This window comes from Phyllobates terribilis, unplaced genomic scaffold, assembly GCF_046119375.1.
Source record: "Phyllobates terribilis strain yellow unplaced genomic scaffold, ASM4611937v1 Scaffold_1__5_contigs__length_1240528914, whole genome shotgun sequence".
NCBI classification, from domain to species: domain Eukaryota; kingdom Metazoa; phylum Chordata; class Amphibia; order Anura; family Dendrobatidae; genus Phyllobates; species Phyllobates terribilis.
The window spans coordinates 313,197,556-313,224,188 of NW_027362761.1; the positions used below are offsets into that span (position 1 = coordinate 313,197,556).

Below are 26,633 nucleotides of genomic sequence, written 5' to 3' on the forward strand. Positions count from 1 at the left end.
TTTTGGAGAAGGAACCCAACTTAATGTGATCAGTAAGTACAATAATTACTCCCAATATTTGTCCTTGTCCTTTACCTTCTTCTTTAGAAAAATGGTTAAATATTAATAAAATATCTTCTTCATTTTTAGTATTCTTTTTATGATAAGTATTTAGTAGATGATCTTATACTATTAATTCTACCATCTACCACTGTTTATCAAACATATACATCTAAAATTGATCATTTATTTTGACAAAGTAGAACAACTTCTAACCATTAGCTTAACAGGTAAAAAATTGCTGCACTTTACTTTTAAGATTTTATGTAGTTGTTATTGTTATACATTGTGTGATTTTGTTTTACAACTCATTTTCCCAATGAGATGAGCACTAATAATTTTTTAGTTCAATATCGGTATTTTGCTGTGCAGTTGATCTCAAATATAATTATGTGTGAAAGTATACTATCTTGTATAGTATAATAAGTAACTTTATTATCTGTGGTATATTCCAATCATTCTCATATAATTAACAGATTTCAGTGAATACAGGTCAACCGTTATTAGTGTACATCTGTTGCAAATGCTGAGAATAAAAATGTAATGAAATATATAGTACATTTTCATCTAGAGAGACGACAGTGACACTAGATAATATCTATCTGAATATCAGACCATAGAAATGTGCTGCTGTCAGAATCATTTCAATATATATGTCACAACAAAAAGAAATCTAAGATATGACCTGTAATCAATTTTACAAAGTAGAACACATCAGATATGGTTATAATTTCCTAGTAAGTACATACTACACTCTTGTCAATGTAGCCAGCTCCAGCTTTCTATACATATCACTGGTCTCTGTGCTTCATAAAACCGTTGGTCAGAAAACAGGTTACTGGGAGCTTCTAATAATATTCTTCAGTAATATACATAGCACTTCTGCGCTCAGCCTTGATCTCTTCAGTTGCTGTGGAGTGACTTGTAGCCTTATAGGACGATACATTTTATACCATTTATGTTTTACTATATCATAAATTAGTGATTTTGTTTTATAACTTTTTAATCTTAATATAAACATCAACTGAGAAGAAAAACAATAAAGTAGAAGAAAATATTGTAGATTATTTTCTGAAAGTAAAGTCTTCTAACCAGACTCTTTTTTTTCTACAGCCGGTGAAGTGAAGGCGCCCAGTGTATTTATCTATGGTCCATCTGAAGAAGAGTTAAAGACAGATAAGGCCACCGTGGTCTGCGCTATCAGTGCATATACCCCCAGGACTGTGACTGTGGAATGGACAGTGGATGGAACAAAGTGGACATCCGGAATACAGACCTCAACAGAAAGCAAACAGGCCGATAACCTGTACATGAAGAGCAGCTTCTTTAGCCTGTCCACCTCCGAGTACAACAAACATGAGGAGTACGGCTGTAAAGTCACTCATCAGGGCAAAGAGATAATGCAGACCTTTAAGAGATCTGAATGCCATTAATAGTGTATACCCCTGCTTTGTTTACTACTTTAATGATCTTATTAGACTATAAGACAATGATTTTTAAGCATTTTCATTCTTGTCACAATGTGTGACCTGTCCATTAATTATCTCCTCTGATATAAGTTAATGTAGCATAAAAAAATTTGACTGAGATACTAAGCAATGCCCTGTACTTCCTGTACTTCTTGTAGTATGGTATTCACTGTTTCTTGGACCTTTCACTTAATGAAAGTTGTCACCAAGATGTAACTTGTGCTTTTTATGTCTGTTATATCACTTTCAAATGAATAAAGCAATTATTTGTATCATTATGAAGTTGGTGTTTTTTTCAACTAAAACTTATACTTAACTGGTCACAAATGCTGAGAATATAATTGTAATTAATTACATAGTATGTAATATCTATAAAAACATCAGTAAACCACTAAACCTGTATATATGAAATTGTATATTCACAACATAGATACATATATATGTGTATATAGATATTTATATATATATATTTATAGATACATATCTATGTAGATATTATTCTATATACAGAGAGATACATATCTATCTAGATATATACATGTATGTACAGTATATACATATATATATATTTACATCAATACATCTATATTTATATTTTTATTATATGTACCGTATATATAATATAATAATTCCTAGAATTGTTTATTCCTAGATTATCAGCCCGTCTATTTAGGCCTTACGTACATAGACCACTGAATATAACATGACTTAGATGTTCTAATGGCTTAGATGCTGAAAGAACAGAACCTCATGAAATTGAGTACAATTGATAAGGAAATTGAAAAGAAAATAACTTTTGGAGCAAACACTGGAGATGGGAAGATGTGAACCTGAATTAAGCAATGTTTATTATTTTAATACCACTACAATAGGTTGTATCTCATATTGTAGTTATCACTAAATATTATATGATGCTGTTCACATTGAAGTCAATAAGCTGCATGAACAAGCCTGGTCGTCCAGCATGGAAGACTCTCAATGTAGCTGTTTTCCATTTTGGCAAAGTAATGAAGGTCCTAAACAAGGGATCCCCATCTAATAACATGGAATTCACCAATATGGAAATTAAAAATGGATTTTCTAACAGTTCATTTAAACCGGATATTCACATTTCATATTACTAATCCACATAAGTCGGCTGTTCTTCACTCACCCGAAATTATCTACAGCATATACACCAAGATGGAAGGTTATTGTATTGCTGTCAAGCACTGTGGGCTATATTTGGAGAGGGAACACAACTCATCGTCCTCAGTAAGTACCATCATTTACCCAATAAATCTAATCATATTTCAACCTCATCTTACTTGTGATAATCAGAAAAAAAATAATTTATTAAGAAAAACTATTTCAGACAAACATGCTTTTGTGTTATTTTTTTAAGTAATATATGTTATATGGGTGACAGTTATCTTATGTGATTGTCAAAATTTAATTCACTGCCCATGTCAATGGGTTTGGAGACGTTTAAACTATAAAGTATTGAAGTGACTGGTAAAGATTTGATTATTTACAAAGAACCAGAGCATAAATGACATAAGCAGCATTATGCTTCATTTTTTGGTAGCTAAAATGTTTTACATGTGTAAAAGAACTATCGATAACTATAGGTCTTTTGGCTGGATTTACACATTCAGTTTTTATAAGAGTCTTTGATCCAGTTTATTTTGGCCAAAGCCAAAGGATCCAACAAAAGGATGGGATAAAGGAAATACTAACATATCTCTTCTTTGTATCCATAACTGTGGTTTGATAAAAACTGCATAAAAAATCTGCATGTATGGATACAAATTGTGTTGTGAGTTATACTGTTCCTAATTGAATGTATGCACCTATTCTGAGTGGTAATACTTTGTTAAAAAACTGGTCAGAAAAAAAAGTCAGGTATTTATGATGGATATGGCAACAACAATATTATAGTTTTTGTACAGCGCTAAAACATTGTGGTGGATATTTGGAGACGGAAGTCAACTTATTGTTCTAAGTAAGTTCCATATCTGTTCACTCACTAGTGATGACTTATCTCATCTTTATCATTTTGCTTTACATATTTTTACCTTTATTTTACTCATATTTTAAGTTTACTGGGATTTTACATATATCGACTAGCACATAGTCTACAGTTTGGGGATCTTGTTTTTTTTTTTTAAATATTCTCTACTGAGTTGTAAAAGTTTATTAAAAAACTAATAGGAATAGATCTAGTCACAACAGTATTATTTTTTTGTAGCTAAAATGTTTCACATGTATCAAAACAATAATATCAACAATTTAACCCATTTATAACTAAGTTGGCGCATCTGGGGAAAGGAGAGACCAACCCAGAGCGCCAAAACATGCCAACTCATATTACATATGATAAACTTGAGAAACAAATAGTTTTTTTTGTAGGCATAAAAAATTCAAATTTTATTACAACATTTAAAAGTACATATAGAAAGTACGATATAAAGTGACAGTGTATAGATGGTAGCAAAAAAATCACTGAAAAAGACAGCAAGTTGTAAGAATCTCCATAATCCCAAAATTCAAAAGGCAGAATGATGCATACAATAGAACAGGTAATAAGACTATTTAATAATATAGGTCATATGCGTATATATTGCTGCATATCAAACATATCCATAGATACACTCCAAAACAGAAGGGTAATGGCGGCCAGAAAAAGGGATTCCCAGATGGAAAAACTCTTATATATTGTTTAAGTCATCTTACCCAGTGGGAGGCCGGACATAGATCAGTGAGAATAGACGCGCAGTGGCAAGTCCCGACGCGCGTTTCGCAGCCCAGAGTGGCCGCTTCCTCAAGGGGAAAAAGATCTAGTCACAACAGTATTATTTTTTTGTAGCTAAAATTTTTCACATGTATCAAAACAAGCAATAATTTTGGATCCTTTTGGCTGGATTCACACATGCAGTTTTATAACAGTCTTGGAACCAGTTTTTTTTAAAGAAATAATAATAACTAATATATCTCTTCTGTATATCTAAAACTGTGGATGGCTAAAAACTGCATAAAAACTGCATGTATGAATAAAATCTGTGTTGTATGTGTCACACTGTTCCTAATTGAATGTATGCACCTATTCTGAGTTGTAATAGTTTGCTAAAAAAATAAAGTCAGGTGTTGATGATGGATCCAACCACAACATTATTATAGTTTTGTTTAGTTTGTACTAGTTTTTGTACAACTCCAAAACATTGTGGTTCATGTTCGGAGATGGAAGCCAACTTATCGTTCTAAGTAAGTCCCATATCTACTCACTCCAGATGACTTATCTCCACTTTATAATTTTGTTTTACATATTTGTCTTTGACTTTTAGATTTATATTACTCAAATGTTAAGTTTTCCAGAAATTTATATATCTTAGCATATAGTCAATAGTTTACAAAAAAAATAATCACTGCTGAGCAACATTTTTTGGGGGGGAGAAAACTTGGTACAAAGAACAAACGTTACACTGCAATTTTAGAAAAAAATGAGATAGGTTTAAATAAATACACACACAAGCAGAGATTTCACATAATTTTTTTTTCATATGTATCTAATATATTATTGTATAAATCTTAAATATGGTATGAGAAATCTAATGTTTGTTTATAGGGCAGCACTGTGGCTCAGGGGTTAGCACTGCAATCTTGCTGCACTGCGGTCCTGGGTTCAAATCCCACCAAGGACTACATCTGTAAAGAGTTAGTATGTTCTCCCTGTGTTTGCATGGCTTTTCTCCAGTTTCCTGCCACACTCCAAAGACATACTAATAGGGAATTTAGATTGTGAGCCCCAATGGGGACAGCAATGATAATGTATGTAAAGCGCTGCAGAATATGTTAGCGCTATATAAAGATTATTAGTATTATCTCTACTTTTAGCTTTTTGGCCAAAAGATCATTTCATCCAACGAACGAGTATTTTGCTCATTTCTTTGGGTGATTGGCAGCCGGTTTAGACTGCAAGATTATCAGATAATCTTAAAGTGTAAATGAGCCCTTAGAGTTTATCGAATTCAATAGTTGTCTTCCCTTTCCAATGCTATAAAGGAGAATAGTAATATCATAGAAAATAGATATTTGTTTAATCACAACAAATGTTCTTCTAGCTATAAATTGCTTAAATAATATAAACTGTATTTATGAAAAGCTCAAAGACTCAGACTCTTACAAGAAGTTATGTCACAGATGTCTGTTACAGGTGTCCTCTCAAAAATGTGCACAATAACACTGTTACAGAAAAGAAAGTCAGACTGTGTTCAAATCAATTATTAGATATGTTTAAAAAGCTATTGATATGAATACACAAAAGCCTTGGTTTTGACATACACTGAGCCCATAAAAGTTGCCAATAATGGCAAATGTAATTTTTTGTGCAGTAATTTTCACTTTTTCCCAGCACTTGTCAACTTTGAAAAGTGATGATGAAAAGTGAACAGGATTTATTCTAGAGGCCAAAAATAGTGAACATTGTGGCGCAAACCTACTCTTGCTCTTAGCAGACGTAGATTTTATTTTCTGTCCAATATGTGCCAAATCTGTAAATAAATTTGGCATTATTTAATTCAACAGTCTTTTTTTACAGGTGTAGAAATTACAAGACATAATAAATGTAGGACTAAATGTTGTAGAAATCTTCTAAAAGGCAAGAGATAAGATTTGTGTCTTGGTTATGACTATGTCTTTCTTATATGTCCAACAGCCGGTGAAGTGAAGGTGCCCAATGTCTTTATTTATGGTCCATCTGAAGAGGAGTTAAAGACAGATAAGGCCACCATGGTCTGCGCTATCAGTGCATATACCCCCAGGACTGTGACTGTGGAATGGACAGTAGATGGGACAAAGAGGACAAATGGAGTACAGACCTCAACAGAAAGCAAACAGGCCGATAACCTGTACATGAAGAGCAGCTTCTTTAGCCTGTCCACCTCCGAGTACAACAAACATGAGGAGTACGGCTGTAAAGTCACTCATCAGAGCAAAGAGATAATGCAGACCTTTAAGAGATCTGAATGCCATTAATAGTGTATACCCCTGCTTTGTGTACTACTTTAATGATCTTATTAGACTATAAGACAATGATTTTTAAGCAATTTCATTCTTGTCACAATGTATGACCTGTCCATTAATAATCTCCTCTGATATAAGTTAATGCAGCATAAAAAAATTTGACTGAGATACTAAGCAATGCCCTGTACTTCCTGTACTTCTTGTAGTATGGTATTCACTGTTTCTTGGACCTTTCACTTAATGAAAGCTGTCACCAAGATGTAACTTGTGCTTTTTATGTCTGTTATATCACTTTCAAATGAATAAAGCAATTATTTGTATCATTATGAAGTTGGTGTTTTTTTCAACTAAAACTTATACTTAACTGGTCACAAATGCTGAGAATATAATTGTAATTAATTACATAGTATGTAATATCTATAAAAACATCAGTAAACCACTAAACCTGTATATATGAAATTGTATATTCACAACATAGATACATCTATCTAGATATATACATGTATGTACAGTATATACATATATATATACTTACATCAATACATCTATATTTATATTTTTATTATATGTACCGTATATATAATATAATAATACCGTATACAAGAATTCCTAGAAATGTTTATTCCTAGATTATCAGCCCGTCTATTTAGGCCTTACGTACATAGACCACTGAATATAACATGACTTAGATGTTCTAATGGCTTAGATGCTGAAAGAACAGAACCTCATGAAATTGAGTACAATTGATAAGGAAATTGAAAAGAAAATAACTTTTGGAGCAAACACTGGAGATGGGAAGATGTGAACCTGAATTAAGCAATGTTTATTATTTTAATACCACTACAATAGGTTGTATCTCATATTGTAGTTATCACTAAATATTATATGATGCTGTTCACATTGAAGTCAATAAGCTGCATGAACAAGCCTGGTCGTCCAGCATGGAAGACTCTCAATGTAGCTGTTTTCCATTTTGGCAAAGTAATGAAGGTCCTAAACAAGGGATCCCCATCTAATAACATGGAATTCACCAATATGGAAATTAAAAATGGATTTTCTAACAGTTCATTTAAACCGGATATTCACATTTCATATTACTAATCCACATAAGTCGGTTGTTCTTCACTCACCCGAAATTATCTACAGCATATACACCAAGATGGAAGGTTATTGTATTGCTGTCAAGCACTGTGGGCTATATTTGGAGAGGGAACACAACTCATCGTCCTCAGTAAGTACCATCATTTACCCAATAAATCTAATCATATTTCAACCTCATCTTACTTGTGATAATCAGAAAAAAAACAATTTATTAAGAAAAAATATTTCAGACAAACATGTTTTTGTGTTATTTTTTTAAGTAATATATGTTATATGAATGACATTTATCTTATGTGATTGTCAAAATTTAATTCACTGCCCATGTCAATGGGTTTGGAGAAGTTTAATTTACAAAGTATTGAAGTGACTGGTAAAGATTTGATTATTTACAAAGAATCAGAGCATAAATGACATAAGCAGCATTATGCTTCATTTTTTGGTAGCTAAAATGTTTTACATGTGTAAAAGAACTATCGATAACTATGGGTCTTTTTGGCTGGATTTACACATTCAGTTTTTATAAGAGTCTTTGATCCAGTTTATTTTGGCCAAAGCCAAAGGATCCAACAGAAGGATGGGATAAAGGAAATACTAACATATCTCTTCATTGTATCCATAACTGTGGTTTGATAAAAACTGCATAAAAAATCTGCATGTATGGATACAAATTGTGTTGTGAGTTATACTGTTCCTAATTGAATGTATGCACCTATTCTGAGTGGTAATACTTTGTTAAAAAACTGGTCAGAAAAAAAAGTCAGGTATTTATGATGGATATGGCAACAACAATATTATAGTTTTTGTACAGCGCTAAAACATTGTGGTGGATATTTGGAGACGGAAGTCAACTTATTGTTCTAAGTAAGTTCCATATCTGTTCACTCACTAGTGATGACTTATCTCATCTTTATCATTTTGCTTTACATATTTTTACCCTTATTTTACTCATATTTTAAGTTTACTGGGATTTTACATATATCGACTAGCACATAGTCTACAGTTTGGGGATCTTGGTATTTTTTTTTTTTAATATTCTCTACTGAGATGTCAAAGTTTATTAAAAAAAACTAATAGGAAAAGATCTAGTCACAACAGTATTATTTTTTTGTAGCTAAAATTTTTCACATGTATCAAAACAAGCAATAATTTTGGATCCTTTTGGCTGGATTCACACATGCAGTTTTATAACAGTCTTGGAACCAGTTTTTTTTTAAAGAAATAATAATAACTAATATATTTCTTCTGTATATCTAAAACTGTGGATGGCTAAAAACTGCATAAAAAACTGCATGTATGAATAAAATCTGTGTTGTATGTGTCACACTGTTCCTAATTGAATGTATGCACCTATTCTGAGTTGTAATAGTTTGCTAAAAAAATAAAGTCAGGTGTTGATGATGGATCCAACCACAACATTATTATAGTTTTGTTTAGTTTGTACTAGTTTTTGTACAACTCCAAAACATTGTGGTTCATTTTCGGAGATGGAAGCCAACTTATCGTTCTAAGTAAGTCCCATATCTACTCACTCCAGATGACTTATCTCCACTTTATAATTTTGTTTTACATATTTGTCTTTGACTTTTAGATTTATATTACTCAAATGTTAAGTTTTTCCAGAATTGTATATATCTTAGCATATAGTCAATAGTTTACAAAAAAATAATCACTGCTGAGCAACATTTTTGGGGGGGGAGAAAACTTGGTACAAAGAACAAATGTTACACTGCAATTTTAGAAAAAAATTAGATAGGTTTAAATAAATACACATACAAGCAGAGATTTCACATAATTTTTTTTCATATGTATCTAATATATTATTGTATAAATCTTAAATATGGTATGATAAATCTAATGCTTGTTAATGGGGCAGCACCGTGGCACAGTGGTAAGCACTGCAGTCTTGCAGCGCTGGGGTCTTGGGTTCAAATCCCACCAAGGACTACATCTGCAAAGAGTTAGTATGTTCTCCCTGTGTTTTCATGGGTTTCCTCCAGGTTCTCCAGTTTCCTCCCACACTCCAAAGACATACTAACAGGGAATTTAGATTGTGAGCCCCAATGGGGTCAGCAACAATAATGTATGTAAAGTGCTGCAGAATATGTTAGCACTATATAAAGATTATTATTATTATCTCTACTTATAGCTTTTTGGCCACAATAGGTGTAAATAAGGTCAGTTTACACTGTCCAACCAGGGAGACTAAACTACCACTGATTAGCTGTTTAACGCTGATCAGTAGATGCTTAGTAGCCTATTTGGACCGGCCGACCCCACTTCAGATGCACTTTGAACAATCTGTAATAGATCGTTCAGTGTGCAGAGGATATCATTGTTCTCAGCAGTGTGAGTCCCGTTTACACAGGACTATTATCTGCCAAGAATGATGATCTTTTGTGCAGCACAAAAGATCATTTCATCCAACGAACGAGTATTTTGCTCATTTCTTTGGGTGATTGGCAGCCAGTTTAGACTGCAAGATTATCAGATAATCTTAAAGTGTAAATGAGCCCTTAGAGTTTATCGAATTCCATAGTTGTCCTCCCTTTCCTATGCTATAAAGGAGAATAGTAATATCATAGAAAATAGATATTAGTTCAATCACAACAAATGTTCTTCTAGCTATAAATTGCTTAAATAATATAAACTGTATTTATGAAAAGCTCAAAGACTCAGACTCTTACAAGAAGTTATGTCACAGATGTCTGTTACAGGTGTCCTCTCAAAAATGTGCACAATAACACTGTTACAGAAAAGAAAGTCAGACTGTGTTCAAATCAATTATTAGATATGTTTAAAAAGCTATTGATATGAATACACAAAAGCCTTGGTTTTGACATACACTGAGCCCATAAAGGTTGCCAATAATGGCAAATATAATTTTTGTGCAGTCATTTTCACTTTTTCCCAGCACTTGTCAACTTTGAAAAGTGATGATGAAAAGTGAACAGGATTTATTCTAGAGGCCAAAAATAGTGAACATTGTGGCGCAAACCTATTCTTGCTCTTAGCAGACGTAGATTTTATTTTCTGTCCAATATGTGCCAAATCTATTAATAAATTTGGCATTATTTAATTCAACAGTCTTTTTTTTACAGGTGTAGAAATTACAAGACATAATAAATGTAGGTCTAAATGTTGTAGAAATCTTCTAAAAGGCAAGAGATAAGATTTGTGTCTTGGTTATGACTATGTCTTTCTTATATGTCCAACAGCCGGTGAAGTGAAGGCGCCCAGTGTATTTATCTATGGTCCATCTGAAGAAGAGTTAAAGACAGATAAGGCCACCATGGTCTGCGCTATCAGTGCATATACCCCCAGGACTGTGACTGTGGAATGGACAGTGGATGGGACAAAGTGGACATCCGGAATACAGACCTCAACAGAAAGCAAACAGGCCGATAACCTGTACATGAAGAGCAGCTTCTTTAGCCTGTCCACCTCCGAGTACAACAAACATGAGGAGTACGGCTGTAAAGTCACTCATCAGGGCAAAGAGATAATGCAGACCTTTAAGAGATCTGAATGCCATTAATAGTGTATACCCCTGCTTTGTGTACTACTTTAATGATCTTATTAGACTATAAGACAATGATTTTTAAGCATTTTCCTTCTTGTCACAATGTATGACCTGTCCATTAATAATCTCCTCTGATATAAGTTAATGCAGCATAAAAAAATTTGACTGAGATACTAAGCAATGCCCTGTACTTCCTGTACTTCTTGTAGTATGGTATTCACTGTTTCTTGGACCTTTCACTTAATGAAAGTTGTCACCAAGATGTAACTTGTGCTTTTTATGTCTGTTATATCACTTTCAAATGAATAAAGCAATTATTTGTATCATTATGAAGTTGGTGTTTTTTTCAACTAAAACTTATACTTAACTGGTCACAAATGCTGAGAATATAATTGTAATTAATTACATAGTATGTAATATCTATAAAAACATCAGTAAACCACTAAACCTGTATATATGAAATTGTATATTCACAACATAGATACATATATATATACAGTACAGACCAAAAGTTTGGACACACCTTCTCATTTAAAGATTTTTCTGTATTTTCATGACTATGAAAATCGTACATTCACACTGAAGGCATCAAAACTATGAATTAACACATGTGGAATTATATACTTAACAAAAAAGTGTGAATCAACTGAAAATATATCTTATGTTCTAGGTTCTTCAAAGTAGCCACCTTTTGCTTTGATGACTGCTTTGCACACTCTTGGCATTCTCTTGATGAGCTTCAAGAGGTAGTTACCGGAAATGGTTTTCACTTCACAGGTGTGCCCTGTCAGGTTTAATAAGTGGGATTTCTTGCCTTATAAAAGGGGTTGGGACCATCAGTTGTGTTGTGCAGAAGTCAGGTGGATACACAGCTGATAGTCCTACTGAATAGACTGTTAGAATTTGTATTATGGCAAGAAAAAAGCAGCTAAGTAAAGAAAAACGAGTGGCCATCATTACTTTAAGAAATGAAGGTCAGTCAGTCCGAAAAATTGGGCAAACTTTGAAAGTGTCCCCAAGTGCAGTTGCAAAAACCATCAAGCTCTACAAAGAAACTGGCTCACATGAGGACCGCCCCAGGAAAGAAGGACAAATAGTCACCTCTGCTTCTGAGGATAAGTTTATCCGAGTCACCAGCCTCAGACATCGCAGGTTAACAGCAGCTCAGATTAGAGACCTGGTCAATGCCACACAGAGTTCTAACAGCAGGCACATCTTTACGACAACTGTTAAGAGGAGACTTTGTGCAGCAGGCCTTCATGGTAAAATAGCTGCTAGGAAACCACTGCTAAGGACAGGCAACAAGCAGAAGAGACTTGTCTGGGCTAAAGAACACAAGGAATGGACATCATTAGACCAGTGGAAATCTGTGCTTTGGTCTGATGAGTCCAAATTTGAGATCTTTGGTTCCAACCACCGTGTCTTTGTGCGACGCAGAAAAGGTGAACGGATGGACTCTACATGCCTGGTTCCCACCGTGAAGTATGGAAGAGGAGGTGTGATGGTGTGGGGGTGCTTTGCTGGTGACACTGTTGGGGATTTATTCAAAATTGAAGGCATACTGAACCAGCATGACTACCACAGCATCTTGCAGTGGCATGCTATTCCATTCGGTTTGCGTTTAGTTGGACCATCATTTATTTTTCAACATGACAATGACCCCAAACAAACCTCCAGGCTGTGTAAGGGCTATTTGACCAAGAAGGAGAGTGATGGGGTGCTACGCCAGATGACCTGGCCTCCACAGTCACCAGACCTGAACCCAATCGAGATGGTTTGGGGTGAGCTGGACCACAGAGTGAAGGCAAAAGGGCCAACAAGTGCTAAGCATCTCTGGGAACTCCTTCAAGATTATTGGAAGACCATTTCCGGTGACTACCTCTTGAAGCTCATCAAGAGAATGCCAAGAGTGTGCAAAGCAGTCATCAAAGCAAAAGGTGGCTACTTTGAAGAACCTAGAATATAAGACATATTTTCAGTTGTTTCACACTTTTTTGTTAAGTATAGAATTCCACATGTGTTAATTCATAGTTTTGATGCCTTCAGTGTGAATGTACAATTTTCAAAGTCATGAAAATACAGAAAAATCTTTAAATGAGAAGGTGTGTCCAAACTTTTGGTCTGTACTGTATATATATATATATATATATATATATATATATATAGATATTTATATATTTATAGATACATATCTATGTAGATATTATTCTATATACAGAGGGATACATATCTATGTAGATATATACATGTATGTACAGTATATACATATATATATACTTACATCAAAACATCTATATTTATATTTTTATTATATGTACCGTATATATAATATAATAATACCGTATACAAGAATTCCTAGAAATGTTTATTCCTAGATTATCAGCCCGTCTATTTAGGCCTTACGTACATAGACCACTGTATATAACATGACTTAGATGTTCTAATGGCTTAGATGCTGAAAGAACAGAACCTCATGAAATTGAGTACAATTGATAAGGAAATTGAAAAGAAAATAACTTTTGGAGCAAACACTGGAGATGGGAAGATGTGAACCTGAATTAAGCAATGTTTATTATTTTAATACCTATACAATAGGCTGTATCTCATATTGTAGTTATCACTAAATATTATATGATGCTGTTCACATTGAAGTCAATAAGCTGCATGAACAAGCCTGGTCGTCCAGCATGGAAGACTCTCAATGTAGCTGTTTTCCATTTTGGCAAAGTAATGAAGGTCCTAAACAAGGGATCCCCATCTAATAACATGGAATTCACCAATATGGAAATTAAAAATGGATTTTCTAACAGTTCATTTAAACCGGATATTCACATTTCATATTACTAATCCACATAAGTCGGTTGTTCTTCACTCACCCGAAATTATCTACAGCATATACACCAAGATGGAAGGTTATTGTATTGCTGTCAAGCACTGTGGGCTATATTTGGAGAGGGAACACAACTCATCGTCCTCAGTAAGTACCATCATTTACCCAATAAATCTAATCATATTTCAACCTCATCTTACTTGTGATAATCAGAAAAAAAAAATTTATTAAGAAAAAATATTTCAGACAAACATGTTTTTGTGTTATTTTTTTAAGTAATATATGTTATATGAATGACATTTATCTTATGTGATTGTCAAAATTTAATTCACTGCCCATGTCAATGGGTTTGGAGAAGTTTAATTTACAAAGTATTGAAGTGACTGGTAAAGATTTGATTATTTACAAAGAATCAGAGCATAAATGACATAAGCAGCATTATGCTTCATTTTTTGGTAGCTAAAATGTTTTACATGTGTAAAAGAACTATCGATAACTATGGGTCTTTTTGGCTGGATTTACACATTCAGTTTTTATAAGAGTCTTTGATCCAGTTTATTTTGGCCAAAGCCAAAGGATCCAACAGAAGGATGGGATAAAGGAAATACTAACATATCTCTTCATTGTATCCATAACTGTGGTTTGATAAAAACTGCATAAAAAATCTGCATGTATGGATACAAATTGTGTTGTGAGTTATACTGTTCCTAATTGAATGTATGCACCTATTCTGAGTGGTAATACTTTGTTAAAAAACTGGTCAGAAAAAAAAGTCAGGTATTTATGATGGATATGGCAACAACAATATTATAGTTTTTGTACAGCGCTAAAACATTGTGGTGGATATTTGGAGACGGAAGTCAACTTATTGTTCTAAGTAAGTTCCATATCTGTTCACTCACTAGTGATGACTTATCTCATCTTTATCATTTTGCTTTACATATTTTTACCCTTATTTTACTCATATTTTAAGTTTACTGGGATTTTACATATATCGACTAGCACATAGTCTACAGTTTGGGGATCTTGGTATTTTTTTTTTTTAATATTCTCTACTGAGATGTCAAAGTTTATTAAAAAAAACTAATAGGAAAAGATCTAGTCACAACAGTATTATTTTTTTGTAGCTAAAATTTTTCACATGTATCAAAACAAGCAATAATTTTGGATCCTTTTGGCTGGATTCACACATGCAGTTTTATAACAGTCTTGGAACCAGTTTTTTTTTAAAGAAATAATAATAACTAATATATTTCTTCTGTATATCTAAAACTGTGGATGGCTAAAAACTGCATAAAAAACTGCATGTATGAATAAAATCTGTGTTGTATGTGTCACACTGTTCCTAATTGAATGTATGCACCTATTCTGAGTTGTAATAGTTTGCTAAAAAAATAAAGTCAGGTGTTGATGATGGATCCAACCACAACATTATTATAGTTTTGTTTAGTTTGTACTAGTTTTTGTACAACTCCAAAACATTGTGGTTCATTTTCGGAGATGGAAGCCAACTTATCGTTCTAAGTAAGTCCCATATCTACTCACTCCAGATGACTTATCTCCACTTTATAATTTTGTTTTACATATTTGTCTTTGACTTTTAGATTTATATTACTCAAATGTTAAGTTTTTCCAGAATTGTATATATCTTAGCATATAGTCAATAGTTTACAAAAAAATAATCACTGCTGAGCAACATTTTTGGGGGGGGAGAAAACTTGGTACAAAGAACAAATGTTACACTGCAATTTTAGAAAAAAATTAGATAGGTTTAAATAAATACACATACAAGCAGAGATTTCACATAATTTTTTTTCATATGTATCTAATATATTATTGTATAAATCTTAAATATGGTATGATAAATCTAATGCTTGTTAATGGGGCAGCACCGTGGCACAGTGGTAAGCACTGCAGTCTTGCAGCACTGGGGTCTTGGGTTCAAATCCCACCAAGGACTACATCTGCAAAGAGTTAGTATGTTCTCCCTGTGTTTTCATGGGTTTCCTCCAGGTTCTCCAGTTTCCTCCCACACTCCAAAGACATACTAATAGGGAATTTAGATTGTGAGCCCCAATGGGGTCAGCAACAATAATGTATGTAAAGTGCTGCAGAATATGTTAGCACTATATAAAGATTATTATTATTATCTCTACTTATAGCTTTTTGGCCACAATAGGTGTAAATAAGGTCAGTTTACACTGTCCAACCAGGGAGACTAAACTACCACTGATTAGCTGTTTAACGCTGATCAGTAGATGCTTAGTAGCCTATTTGGACCGGCCGACCCCACTTCAGATGCACTTTGAACAATCTGTAATAGATCGTTCAGTGTGCAGAGGATATCATTGTTCTCAGCAGTGTGAGTCCCGTTTACACAGGACTATTATCTGCCAAGAATGATGATCTTTTGTGCAGCACAAAAGATCATTTCATCCAACGAACGAGTATTTTGCTCATTTCTTTGGGTGATTGGCAGCCAGTTTAGACTGCAAGATTATCAGATAATCTTAAAGTGTAAATGAGCCCTTAGAGTTTATCGAATTCCATAGTTGTCCTCCCTTTCCTATGCTATAAAGGAGAATAGTAATATCATAGAAAATAGATATTAGTTCAATCACAACAAATGTTCTTCTAGCTATAAATTGCTTAAATAATATAAACTGTATTTATGAAAAGCTCAAAGACTCAGACTCTTACAAGAAGTTATGTCACAGATGTCTGTTACAGGTGTCCTCTCAAAACTGTGCACAATAACACTGTTACAGAAAAGAAAGTCAGACTGTGTTCAAATCAATTATTAGATATGTTTAAAAAGCTATTGATATGAATACACAAAAGCCTTGGTTTTGACATACACTGAGCCCATAAAGGTTGCCAATAATGGCAAATATAATTTTTGTGCAGTCATTTTCACTTTTTCCCAGCACTTGTCAACTTTGAAAAGTGATGATGAAAAGTGAACAGGATTTATTCTAGAGGCCAAAAATAGTGAACATTGTGGCGCAAACCTATTCTTGCTCTTAGCAGACGTAGATTTTATTTTCTGTCCAATATGTGCCAAATCTATTAATAAATTTGGCATTATTTAATTCAACAGTCTTTTTTTTACAGGTGTAGAAATTACAAGACATAATAAATGTAGGTCTAAATGTTGTAGAAATCTTCTAAAAGGCAAGAGATAAGATTTGTGTCTTGGTTATGACTATGTCTTTCTTATATGTCCAACAGCCGGTGAAGTGAAGGCGCCCAGTGTATTTATCTATGGTCCATCTGAAGAAGAGTTAAAGACAGATAAGGCCACCATGGTCTGCGCTATCAGTGCATATACCCCCAGGACTGTGACTGTGGAATGGACAGTGGATGGGACAAAGTGGACATCCGGAATACAGACCTCAACAGAAAGCAAACAGGCCGATAACCTGTACATGAAGAGCAGCTTCTTTAGCCTGTCCACCTCCGAGTACAACAAACATGAGGAGTACGGCTGTAAAGTCACTCATCAGGGCAAAGAGATAATGCAGACCTTTAAGAGATCTGAATGCCATTAATAGTGTATACCCCTGCTTTGTTTACTACTTTAATGATCTTATTAGACTATAAGACAATGATTTTTAAGCATTTTCCTTCTTGTCACAATGTATGACCTGTCCATTAATAATCTCCTCTGATATAAGTTAATGCAGCATAAAAAAATTTGACTGAGATACTAAGCAATGCCCTGTACTTCCTGTACTTCTTGTAGTATGGTATTCACTGTTTCTTGGACCTTTCACTTAATGAAAGTTGTCACCAAGATGTAACTTGTGCTTTTTATGTCTGTTATATCACTTTCAAATGAATAAAGCAATTATTTGTATCATTATGAAGTTGGTGTTTTTTTCAACTAAAACTTATACTTAACTGGTCACAAATGCTGAGAATATAATTGTAATTAATTACATAGTATGTAATATCTATAAAAACATCAGTAAACCACTAAACCTGTATATATGAAATTGTATATTCACAACATAGATACATATATATATATATATATATATATATATATAGATATTTATATATTTATAGATACATATCTATGTAGATATTATTCTATATACAGAGGGATACATATCTATCTAGATATATACATGTATGTACAGTATATACATATATATATACTTACATCAATACATCTATATTTATATTTTTATTATATGTACCGTATATATAATATAATAATACCGTATACAAGAATTCCTAGAAATGTTTATTCCTAGATTATCAGCCCGTCTATTTAGGCCTTACGTACATAGACCACTGAATATAACATGACTTAGATGTTCTAATGGCTTAGATGCTGAAAGAACAGAACCTCATGAAATTGAGTACAATTGATAAGGAAATTGAAAAGAAAATAACTTTTGGAGCAAACACTGGAGATGGGAAGATGTGAACCTGAATTAAGCAATGTTTATTATTTTAATACCTATACAATAGGCTGTATCTCATATTGTAGTTATCACTAAATATTATATGATGCTGTTCACATTGAAGTCAATAAGCTGCATGAACAAGCCTGGTCGTCCAGCATGGAAGACTCTCAATGTAGCTGTTTTCCATTTTGGCAAAGTAATGAAGGTCCTAAACAAGGGATCCCCATCTAATAACATGGAATTCACCAATATGGAAATTAAAAATCGATTTTCTAACAGTTCATTTAAACCGGATATTCACATTTCATATTACTAATCCACATAAGTCGGTTGTTCTTCACTCACCCGAAATTATCTACAGCATATACACCAAGATGGAAGGTTATTGTATTGCTGTCAAGCACTGTGGGCTATATTTGGAGAGGGAACACAACTCATCGTCCTCAGTAAGTACCATCATTTACCCAATAAATCTAATCATATTTCAACCTCATCTTACTTGTGATAATCAGAAAAAAAAAATTTATTAAGAAAAAATATTTCAGACAAACATGTTTTTGTGTTATTTTTTTAAGTAATATATGTTATATGAATGACATTTATCTTATGTGATTGTCAAAATTTAATTCACTGCCCATGTCAATGGGTTTGGAGAAGTTTAATTTACAAAGTATTGAAGTGACTGGTAAAGATTTGATTATTTACAAAGAATCAGAGCATAAATGACATAAGCAGCATTATGCTTCATTTTTTGGTAGCTAAAATGTTTTACATGTGTAAAAGAACTATCGATAACTATGGGTCTTTTTGGCTGGATTTACACATTCAGTTTTTATAAGAGTCTTTGATCCAGTTTATTTTGGCCAAAGCCAAAGGATCCAACAAAAGGATGGGATAAAGGAAATACTAACATATCTCTTCTTTGTATCCATAACTGTGGTTTGATAAAAACTGCATAAAAAATCTGCATGTATGGATACAAATTGTGTTGTGAGTTATAATGTTCCTAATTGAATGTATGCACCTATTCTGAGTGGTAATACTTTGTTAAAAAACTGGTTAGAAAAAAAAGTCAGGTATTTATGATGGATATGGCAACAACAATATTATAGTTTTTGTACAGCGCTAAAACATTGTGGTGGATATTTGGAGACGGAAGTCAACTTATTGTTCTAAGTAAGTTCCATATCTGTTCACTCACTAGTGATGACTTATCTCATCTTTATCATTTTGCTTTACATATTTTTACCCTTATTTTACTCATATTTTAAGTTTACTGGGATTTTACATATATCGACTAGCACATAGTCTACAGTTTGGGGATCTTGTTTTTTTTTTTTTTAATATTCTCTACTGAGATGTCAAAGTTTATTAAAAAAAACTAATAGGAAAAGATCTAGTCACAACAGTATTATTTTTTTGTAGCTAAAATTTTTCACATGTATCAAAACAAGCAATAATTTTGTATCCTTTTGGCTGGATTCACACATGCAGTTTTATAACAGTCTTGGAACCAGTTTTTTTTTAAAGAAATAATAATAACTAATATATTTCTTCTGTATATCTAAAACTGTGGATGGCTAAAAACTGCATAAAAAACTGCATGTATGAATAAAATCTGTGTTGTATGTGTCACACTGTTCCTAATTGAATGTATGCACCTATTCTGAGTTGTAATAGTTTGCTAAAAAAATAAAGTCAGGTGTTGATGATGGATCCAACCACAACATTATTATAGTTTTGTTTAGTTTGTACTAGTTTTTGTACAACTCCAAAACATTGTGGTTCATTTTCGGAGATGGAAGCCAACTTATCGTTCTAAGTAAGTCCCATATCTACTCACTCCAGATGACTTATCTCCACTTTATAATTTTGTTTTACATATTTGTCTTTGACTTTTAGATTTATATTACTCAAATGTTAAGTTTTTCCAGAATTGTATATATCTTAGCATATAGTCAATAGTTTACAAAAAAATAATCACTGCTGAGCAACATTTTTGGGTGGGAGAAAACTTGGTACAAAGAACAAATGTTACACTGCAATTTTAGAAAAAAATTAGATAGGTTTAAATAAATACACATACAAGCAGAGATTTCACATAATTTTTTTTCATATAAGATAAGATAAGATAAGATAAGATATACTTTATTTATCCCGGAGGAAATTGCGGTATCACAGCAGCAGAACACAGATCTCGAACATGACACATATGATAACAAAACATTTGGAATACTTTAGACATTGCTTTTCAGACATTTGTTAAACACCCCCATAGCTGTTGGAACAAACGATCTCCTGTATTTTTCCTTTTTACACCTTAGTTGTATTAGGCGATTGCTGAATGTGCTCTTCTGTTTCGCAAACAGTTCATAAAGCGGGTGTGTGTTGTTGCCCATTATAGCTCTGCACTTCTTCTTAATCCTATCCTCTACCACCTCTTCAAAAGTCCCAAGCTGTAGGCCCACCGTCGCGCTAGCCTTCTTTATAAGTTTGTTGAGCTTGTTGGCGTCAGCAACACGCACACTGTTACCCCAGCAAATTATTGCCGCAAAGGTGGCACTAGCCACAATGGATTGGTAGAACACCTCAAGCATTTTGCCACACACATTAAAAGACCTTAACTTCCTTAGGAAGTACAATCTACTCATCCCCTTCTTGTAGACCTTCTCCATGTGGCACTTCCAGTCTAGCTTGCTATCCAGGTAAACCCCCAAATATTTGAAACTGTCCACCATCTCCACATCCTGACCGTCAATGGTAACAGGTAGGCATACCTTCTTGCACCTTCCATAGCTCATCACCAACTCCCTGGTTTTCTTAACATTTAGTTCTAGATGGTTAGCCTGGCACCATACTACAAAGTCCGCAACCACCCTTCTATATTCCTCTTCGTCCTGGTCCTTCCCAATACCGCCAACTATCACAGAGTCATCCGAGTACTTCTGGAGGTGACAACGGTCTGATTTATACTGAAAGTCAGCTGTGTACAATGTAAAGAGGAATGGCGACAGCACTGTTCCCTGCGGGGCTCCGACACTGCTCAGTACACTATCTGATGTAGCCGTCCCCCACCTAACAAACTGTGGCCTATCCGACAGGTAGTCAATTATCCAATTCACAAGTCCCTCATCCACCGCCATTTTAATCAACTTTCCTCGCAGTAAGAGTGGCTGTAATGTGTTGAACGCACTAGAGAAATCAAAGAACAAAGCACGCACTGTGGTTCCATCATTGTCCAAAAAGGAATGTACTGTTTGTAGCAGAGACGCTACAGCATCGTCCACACCCAGTCCCTGCCGGTACGCAAACTGAAGAGCATCAGTATGCGCCATCACCCTCGGACACAAGTGAGCAAGTACTATTCTCTCCAAGGACTTCATCGCATGCGATGTTAAGGCCACCGGTCTATAGTCCCCCGGGGAAGCCGGGAAGGTAGTCTTGGGAATCGGCACCAGGCAGGAAGTCTTCCATAGCACTGGTACTCTCTTTGATTGTAAGCTCTGGTTAAAGAGATGCTGGAAGACAGTACATAACTCATTTGCACACACTCTGAGGACACATGGACTGAGACCGTCAGGCCCTGCTGCTTTGCCAATGGCCAGCTTACTAAACTGGTCCCTCACGTCATTTTTGGAGACCGAGAAATGATCTATTTCACCCCCTGTTAATTTAGCTAGTTGTTCCCCGGCCTCCTCCCCCTTCCCTGCTGCTACCGCACCTTTATTGCTGAATCTATTGAAGAACTGATTCATTTCATTAGCCATTATAAGTCCACCACCCCCCTGCTCCGACCTTGCCTTAAACCCAGTCACTAGCTTCATTCCAGCCCACACCTCTCTGGAGCTTTTTTGTGCAAATTGATTTTCTAATTTAACTCTGAATGCCTCACGGGCAATCTTAATTTTCCCCTTTAGGTCTCGCTGTATAATTTTCAATGCCTCCTTGTCCTTCCTTTTAAAAGCCAGTTTTTTCATGTTTAGTAAATGTTTCAACTCTTTTGTAATCCATGGCTTATTGTTTGCATAACACCGAATCTCTTGAACAGGTACTACAATGTCCATACAGAAGTTGATGTAATCAGTAACTCTGCCAGTAATCTCATTAACATTACATTTCTCTTTCATGGTACACAACACCTCCCAGTCTGTACAGTCAAAGCAGTCTTGTAACGCCTCCTCTGCTGCTGGACACCACTTCCTTATCTTTTTAATTGTCACTGGTTGTTTGCGGACGTCTGGTTGGTAAGCAGGAGACAATAGTATGAGGTTGTGGTCAGATTTCCCCAGGGGGGGTAATGCAGCCGATGAATAAGCATTCTTAACATTAGCAAAGAGGAGATCCAGTGTGTTGTTGTCCCGTGTAGGACATTTGACATATTGATAGAACTTTGGTATTGCAGATGAGATCTTTACTCGATTGAAATCCCCAGAAATTACAGTTAGAGAGTTTGGGTGTTTAGTCTGAAGCCGGGCCATCACCCTTGACAACACATCCCCAGCAGCCTCTGGGTTCGCAGATGGTGGTATATACATCACAACTACAATAACAAGAGTGAATTCTCTAGGCAGATAGTAAGGCCTGAGGCCCACTGCTAACAGTTCAATATTTGGACAGCAATGTTTCTCCTTAACAGTTACATGCCCCTGATTGCACCATCTGTTGTTAATGTAGAGTATCACTCCTCCACCTTTTTTCTTGCCGCATCTAACTCTCTCTCTATCAGCCCGAACCATTTGAAACCCTGGTACCGAGACACATGAATCTGGGACCTCCTCATGCAGCCAGGTTTCTGTAAAGCACATGAGACTGCATTCCCTAAACTCCTTCTGGGTCTTACTCAGAGCCAGCAGTTCATCCGACTTATTTCCCAGCGATCGTACGTTACCCATGATAATGGATGGGACCACTGGTTTAAACCTTCTCCTCCAGGACTTGATCTTCTTGCCTGCTCTGCAGCCTCTGAAAGGTCTCCTTATTTCCCGTGGAACATTCAGTATTGCCACTGCTGGAGAAGACTTTATCCTGCGCAGTTCCAGAAGACGATCCCTAGAATACACTGCTCGTTTAGCAACAGACCTAGGGTCCACCATCCCGTCATTATTTCCACCCGTCACACCAGTCCTCTCCATGGCAAATCGTATACAGTGACCTCCACCGCTCACATATGGCTGTATCCCTGTCACAGGCTGTGGGTAGCAGCATGCATCCTTCAGTAGCATTAGCTGAGATGGTCCGTATTGCGTGCCCCAGAGTGTCTGTACCTGCAGGAGACTTGTAAGTGGTGGAAGAAGATCCAGGTGCAGATCTCGTGCTGTGTGCCCAGCAGCAGTTGATAGTGTGGGAAGTGTTGTATCTTCCATCCCCAATAGACGAGTATACAGGAACGTTGCAATCCAGAGAAGGTAATAAAATAATAAAATAAAATAACTGTAACAAAACTGTAACTAAAATAAAGTAGAAGCTTCTGCTGCTGCAATGGGCTGCCAGTAGTCCGGCGCCGTATTGTCTCCACAATCTAGCAGAGAGGCAGACAGGCATGTCCACACCCTCCGGAGTCAGAAAGTGAATGTGTATCTAATATATTATTGTATAAATCTTAAATATGGTATGATAAATCTAATGTTTGTTAATGGGGCAGCACCGTGGCACAGTGGTTAGCACTGCAGTCTTGCAGCACTGGGGTCTTGGGTTCAAATCCCACCAAGGACTACATCTGCAAAGAGTTAGTATGTTCTCCCTGTGTTTTCATGGGTTTCCTCCAGGTTCTCCAGTTTCCTCCCACACTCCAAAGACATACTAATAGGGAATTTAGATTGTGAGCCCCAATGGGGTCAGCAACAATAATGTATGTAAAGTGCTGCAGAATATGTTAGCACTATATAAAGATTATTATTATTATCTCTACTTATAGCTTTTTGGCCACAATAGGTGTAAATAAGGTCAGTTTACACTGTCCAACCAGGGAGACTAAACTACCACTGATTAGCTGTTTAACGCTGATCAGTAGATGCTTAGTAGCCTATTTGGACCGGCCGACCCCACTTCAGATGCACTTTGAACAATCTGTAATAGATCGTTCAGTGTGCAGAGGATATCATTGTTCTCAGCAGTGTGAGTCCCGTTTACACAGGACTATTATCTGCCAAGAATGATGATCTTTTGTGCAGCACAAAAGATCATGTCATCCAACGAACGAGTATTTTGCTCTTTTCTTTGGGTGATTGGCAGCCAGTTTAGACTGCAAGATTATCAGATAATCTTAAAGTGTAAATGAGCCCTTAGAGTTTATCGAATTCCATAGTTGTCCTCCCTTTCCTATGCTATAAAGGAGAATAGTAATATCATAGAAAATAGATATTAGTTCAATCACAACAAATGTTCTTCTAGCTATAAATTGCTTAAATAATATAAACTGTATTTATGAAAAGCTCAAAGACTCAGACTCTTACAAGAAGTTATGTCACAGATGTCTGTTACAGGTGTCCTCTCAAAAATGTGCACAATAACACTGTTACAGAAAAGAAAGTCAGACTGTGTTCAAATCAATTATTAGATATGTTTAAAAAGCTATTGATATGAATACACAAAAGCCTTGGTTTTGACATACACTGAGCCCATAAAGGTTGCCAATAATGGCAAATATAATTTTTGTGCAGTCATTTTCACTTTTTCCCAGCACTTGTCAACTTTGAAAAGTGAACAGGATTTATTCTAGAGGCCAAAAATAGTGAACATTGTGGCGCAAACCTATTCTTGCTCTTAGCAGACGTAGATTTTATTTTCTGTCCAATATGTGCCAAATCTATTAATAAATTTGGCATTATTTAATTCAACAGTCTTTTTTTTACAGGTGTAGAAATTACAAGACATAATAAATGTAGGTCTAAATGTTGTAGAAATCTTCTAAAAGGCAAGAGATAAGATTTGTGTCTTGGTTATGACTATGTCTTTCTTATATGTCCAACAGCCGGTGAAGTGAAGGCGCCCAGTGTATTTATCTATGGTCCATCTGAAGAAGAGTTAAAGACAGATAAGGCCACCATGGTCTGCGCTATCAGTGCATATACCCCCAGGACTGTGTCTGTGGAATGGACAGTGGATGGGAAAAAGTGGTCAACCGGAATACAGACCTCAACAGAAAGCAAACAGGCCGATAACCTGTACATGAAGAGCAGCTTCTTTAGCCTGTCCACCTCCGAGTACAACAAACATGAGGAGTACGGCTGTAAAGTCACTCATCAGGGCAAAGAGATAATGCAGACCTTTAAGAGATCTGAATGCCATTAATAGTGTATACCCCTGCTTTGTTTACTACTTTAATGATCTTATTAGACTATAAGACAATGATTTTTAAGCATTTTCACTCTTGTCACAATGTATGACCTGTCCATTAATAATCTCCTCTGATATAAGTTAATGCAGCATAAAAAAATTTGACTGAGATACTAAGCAATGCCCTGTACTTCCTGTACTTCTTGTAGTATGGTATTTACTGTTTCTTGGACCTTTCACTTAATGAAAGTTGTCACCAAGATGTAACTTGTGCTTTTTATGTCTGTTATATCACTTTCAAATGAATAAAGCAATTATTTGTATCATTATGAAGTTGGTGTTTTTTTCAACTAAAACTTATACTTAACTGGTCACAAATGCTGAGAATATAATTGTAATTAATTACATAGTATGTAATATCTATAAAAACATCAGTAAACCACTAAACCTGTATATATGAAATTGTATATTCACAACATAGATACATATATATTTATATATATATATATATATATATATATAGATAGATAGATAGAAAGATAGATATTTATATATATATATATATATATATATATATTTATAGATACAAGTGGAAGCGCATTGAGGTGAAGGGTGCATTGCTGGAAAAGGGAAAAAAAAAACTCTTTAAATCTCTTAATTTGCGAGTGTGAACGAGCTGAGTGTGACCGCAGCGTAAGTGCGAATAAAAGTAAGTGTGTGACTTGTTTTTCAGTGACTTTGGATTCACGGTGTTTGGAAGGGAGGACTTTGGACTGGATTGCTGTCTGTATTTCATTAATTCTTTTTACTTAACATTCTGTCTATTGCAATCCCCATTAGGAAATGAGCTCCATTATTGACAATGCTATCCGGTGTACATCTTGCCACATGTATGCATTCCTTGAACAGCCGGTCGGGGTTGCTTACTGCTGCGCGAGATGTGTGCACGTTGTGCGTTTGGAAGCCCAGATACTGGATCT

The 26,633-nt window shown here is 35.1% G+C and overlaps 1 protein-coding gene and 2 long non-coding RNA genes across 3 annotated transcripts; all 3 read left to right on the forward strand.

The window, feature by feature from the left end:
* The first annotated feature begins 719 nt into the window (after positions 1-719).
* LOC141165101 (immunoglobulin lambda-like polypeptide 1) lies at positions 720-6,835 on the forward strand. Its single transcript, XM_073650743.1, has 4 exons — positions 720-726; positions 1,153-1,410; positions 2,643-2,762; positions 6,202-6,835. The coding sequence occupies exons 1-4, from the start codon at positions 720-722 to the stop codon at positions 6,519-6,521; spliced, it is 705 nt and encodes a 234-aa protein (XP_073506844.1). The 3' UTR covers positions 6,522-6,835.
* Positions 6,836-14,796: 7,961 nt separating this feature from the next.
* On the forward strand, positions 14,797-17,825 carry LOC141167071 (uncharacterized). The gene is made up of 2 exons (XR_012251385.1): positions 14,797-14,837; positions 17,192-17,825. It is a non-coding gene; the product is annotated as an uncharacterized lncRNA (long non-coding RNA).
* Positions 17,826-19,513: 1,688 nt separating this feature from the next.
* LOC141167080 (uncharacterized) lies at positions 19,514-25,982 on the forward strand. Its single transcript, XR_012251386.1, has 2 exons — positions 19,514-19,554; positions 25,349-25,982. It is a non-coding gene; the product is annotated as an uncharacterized lncRNA (long non-coding RNA).
* The last annotated feature ends 651 nt before the right edge of the window (positions 25,983-26,633 follow it).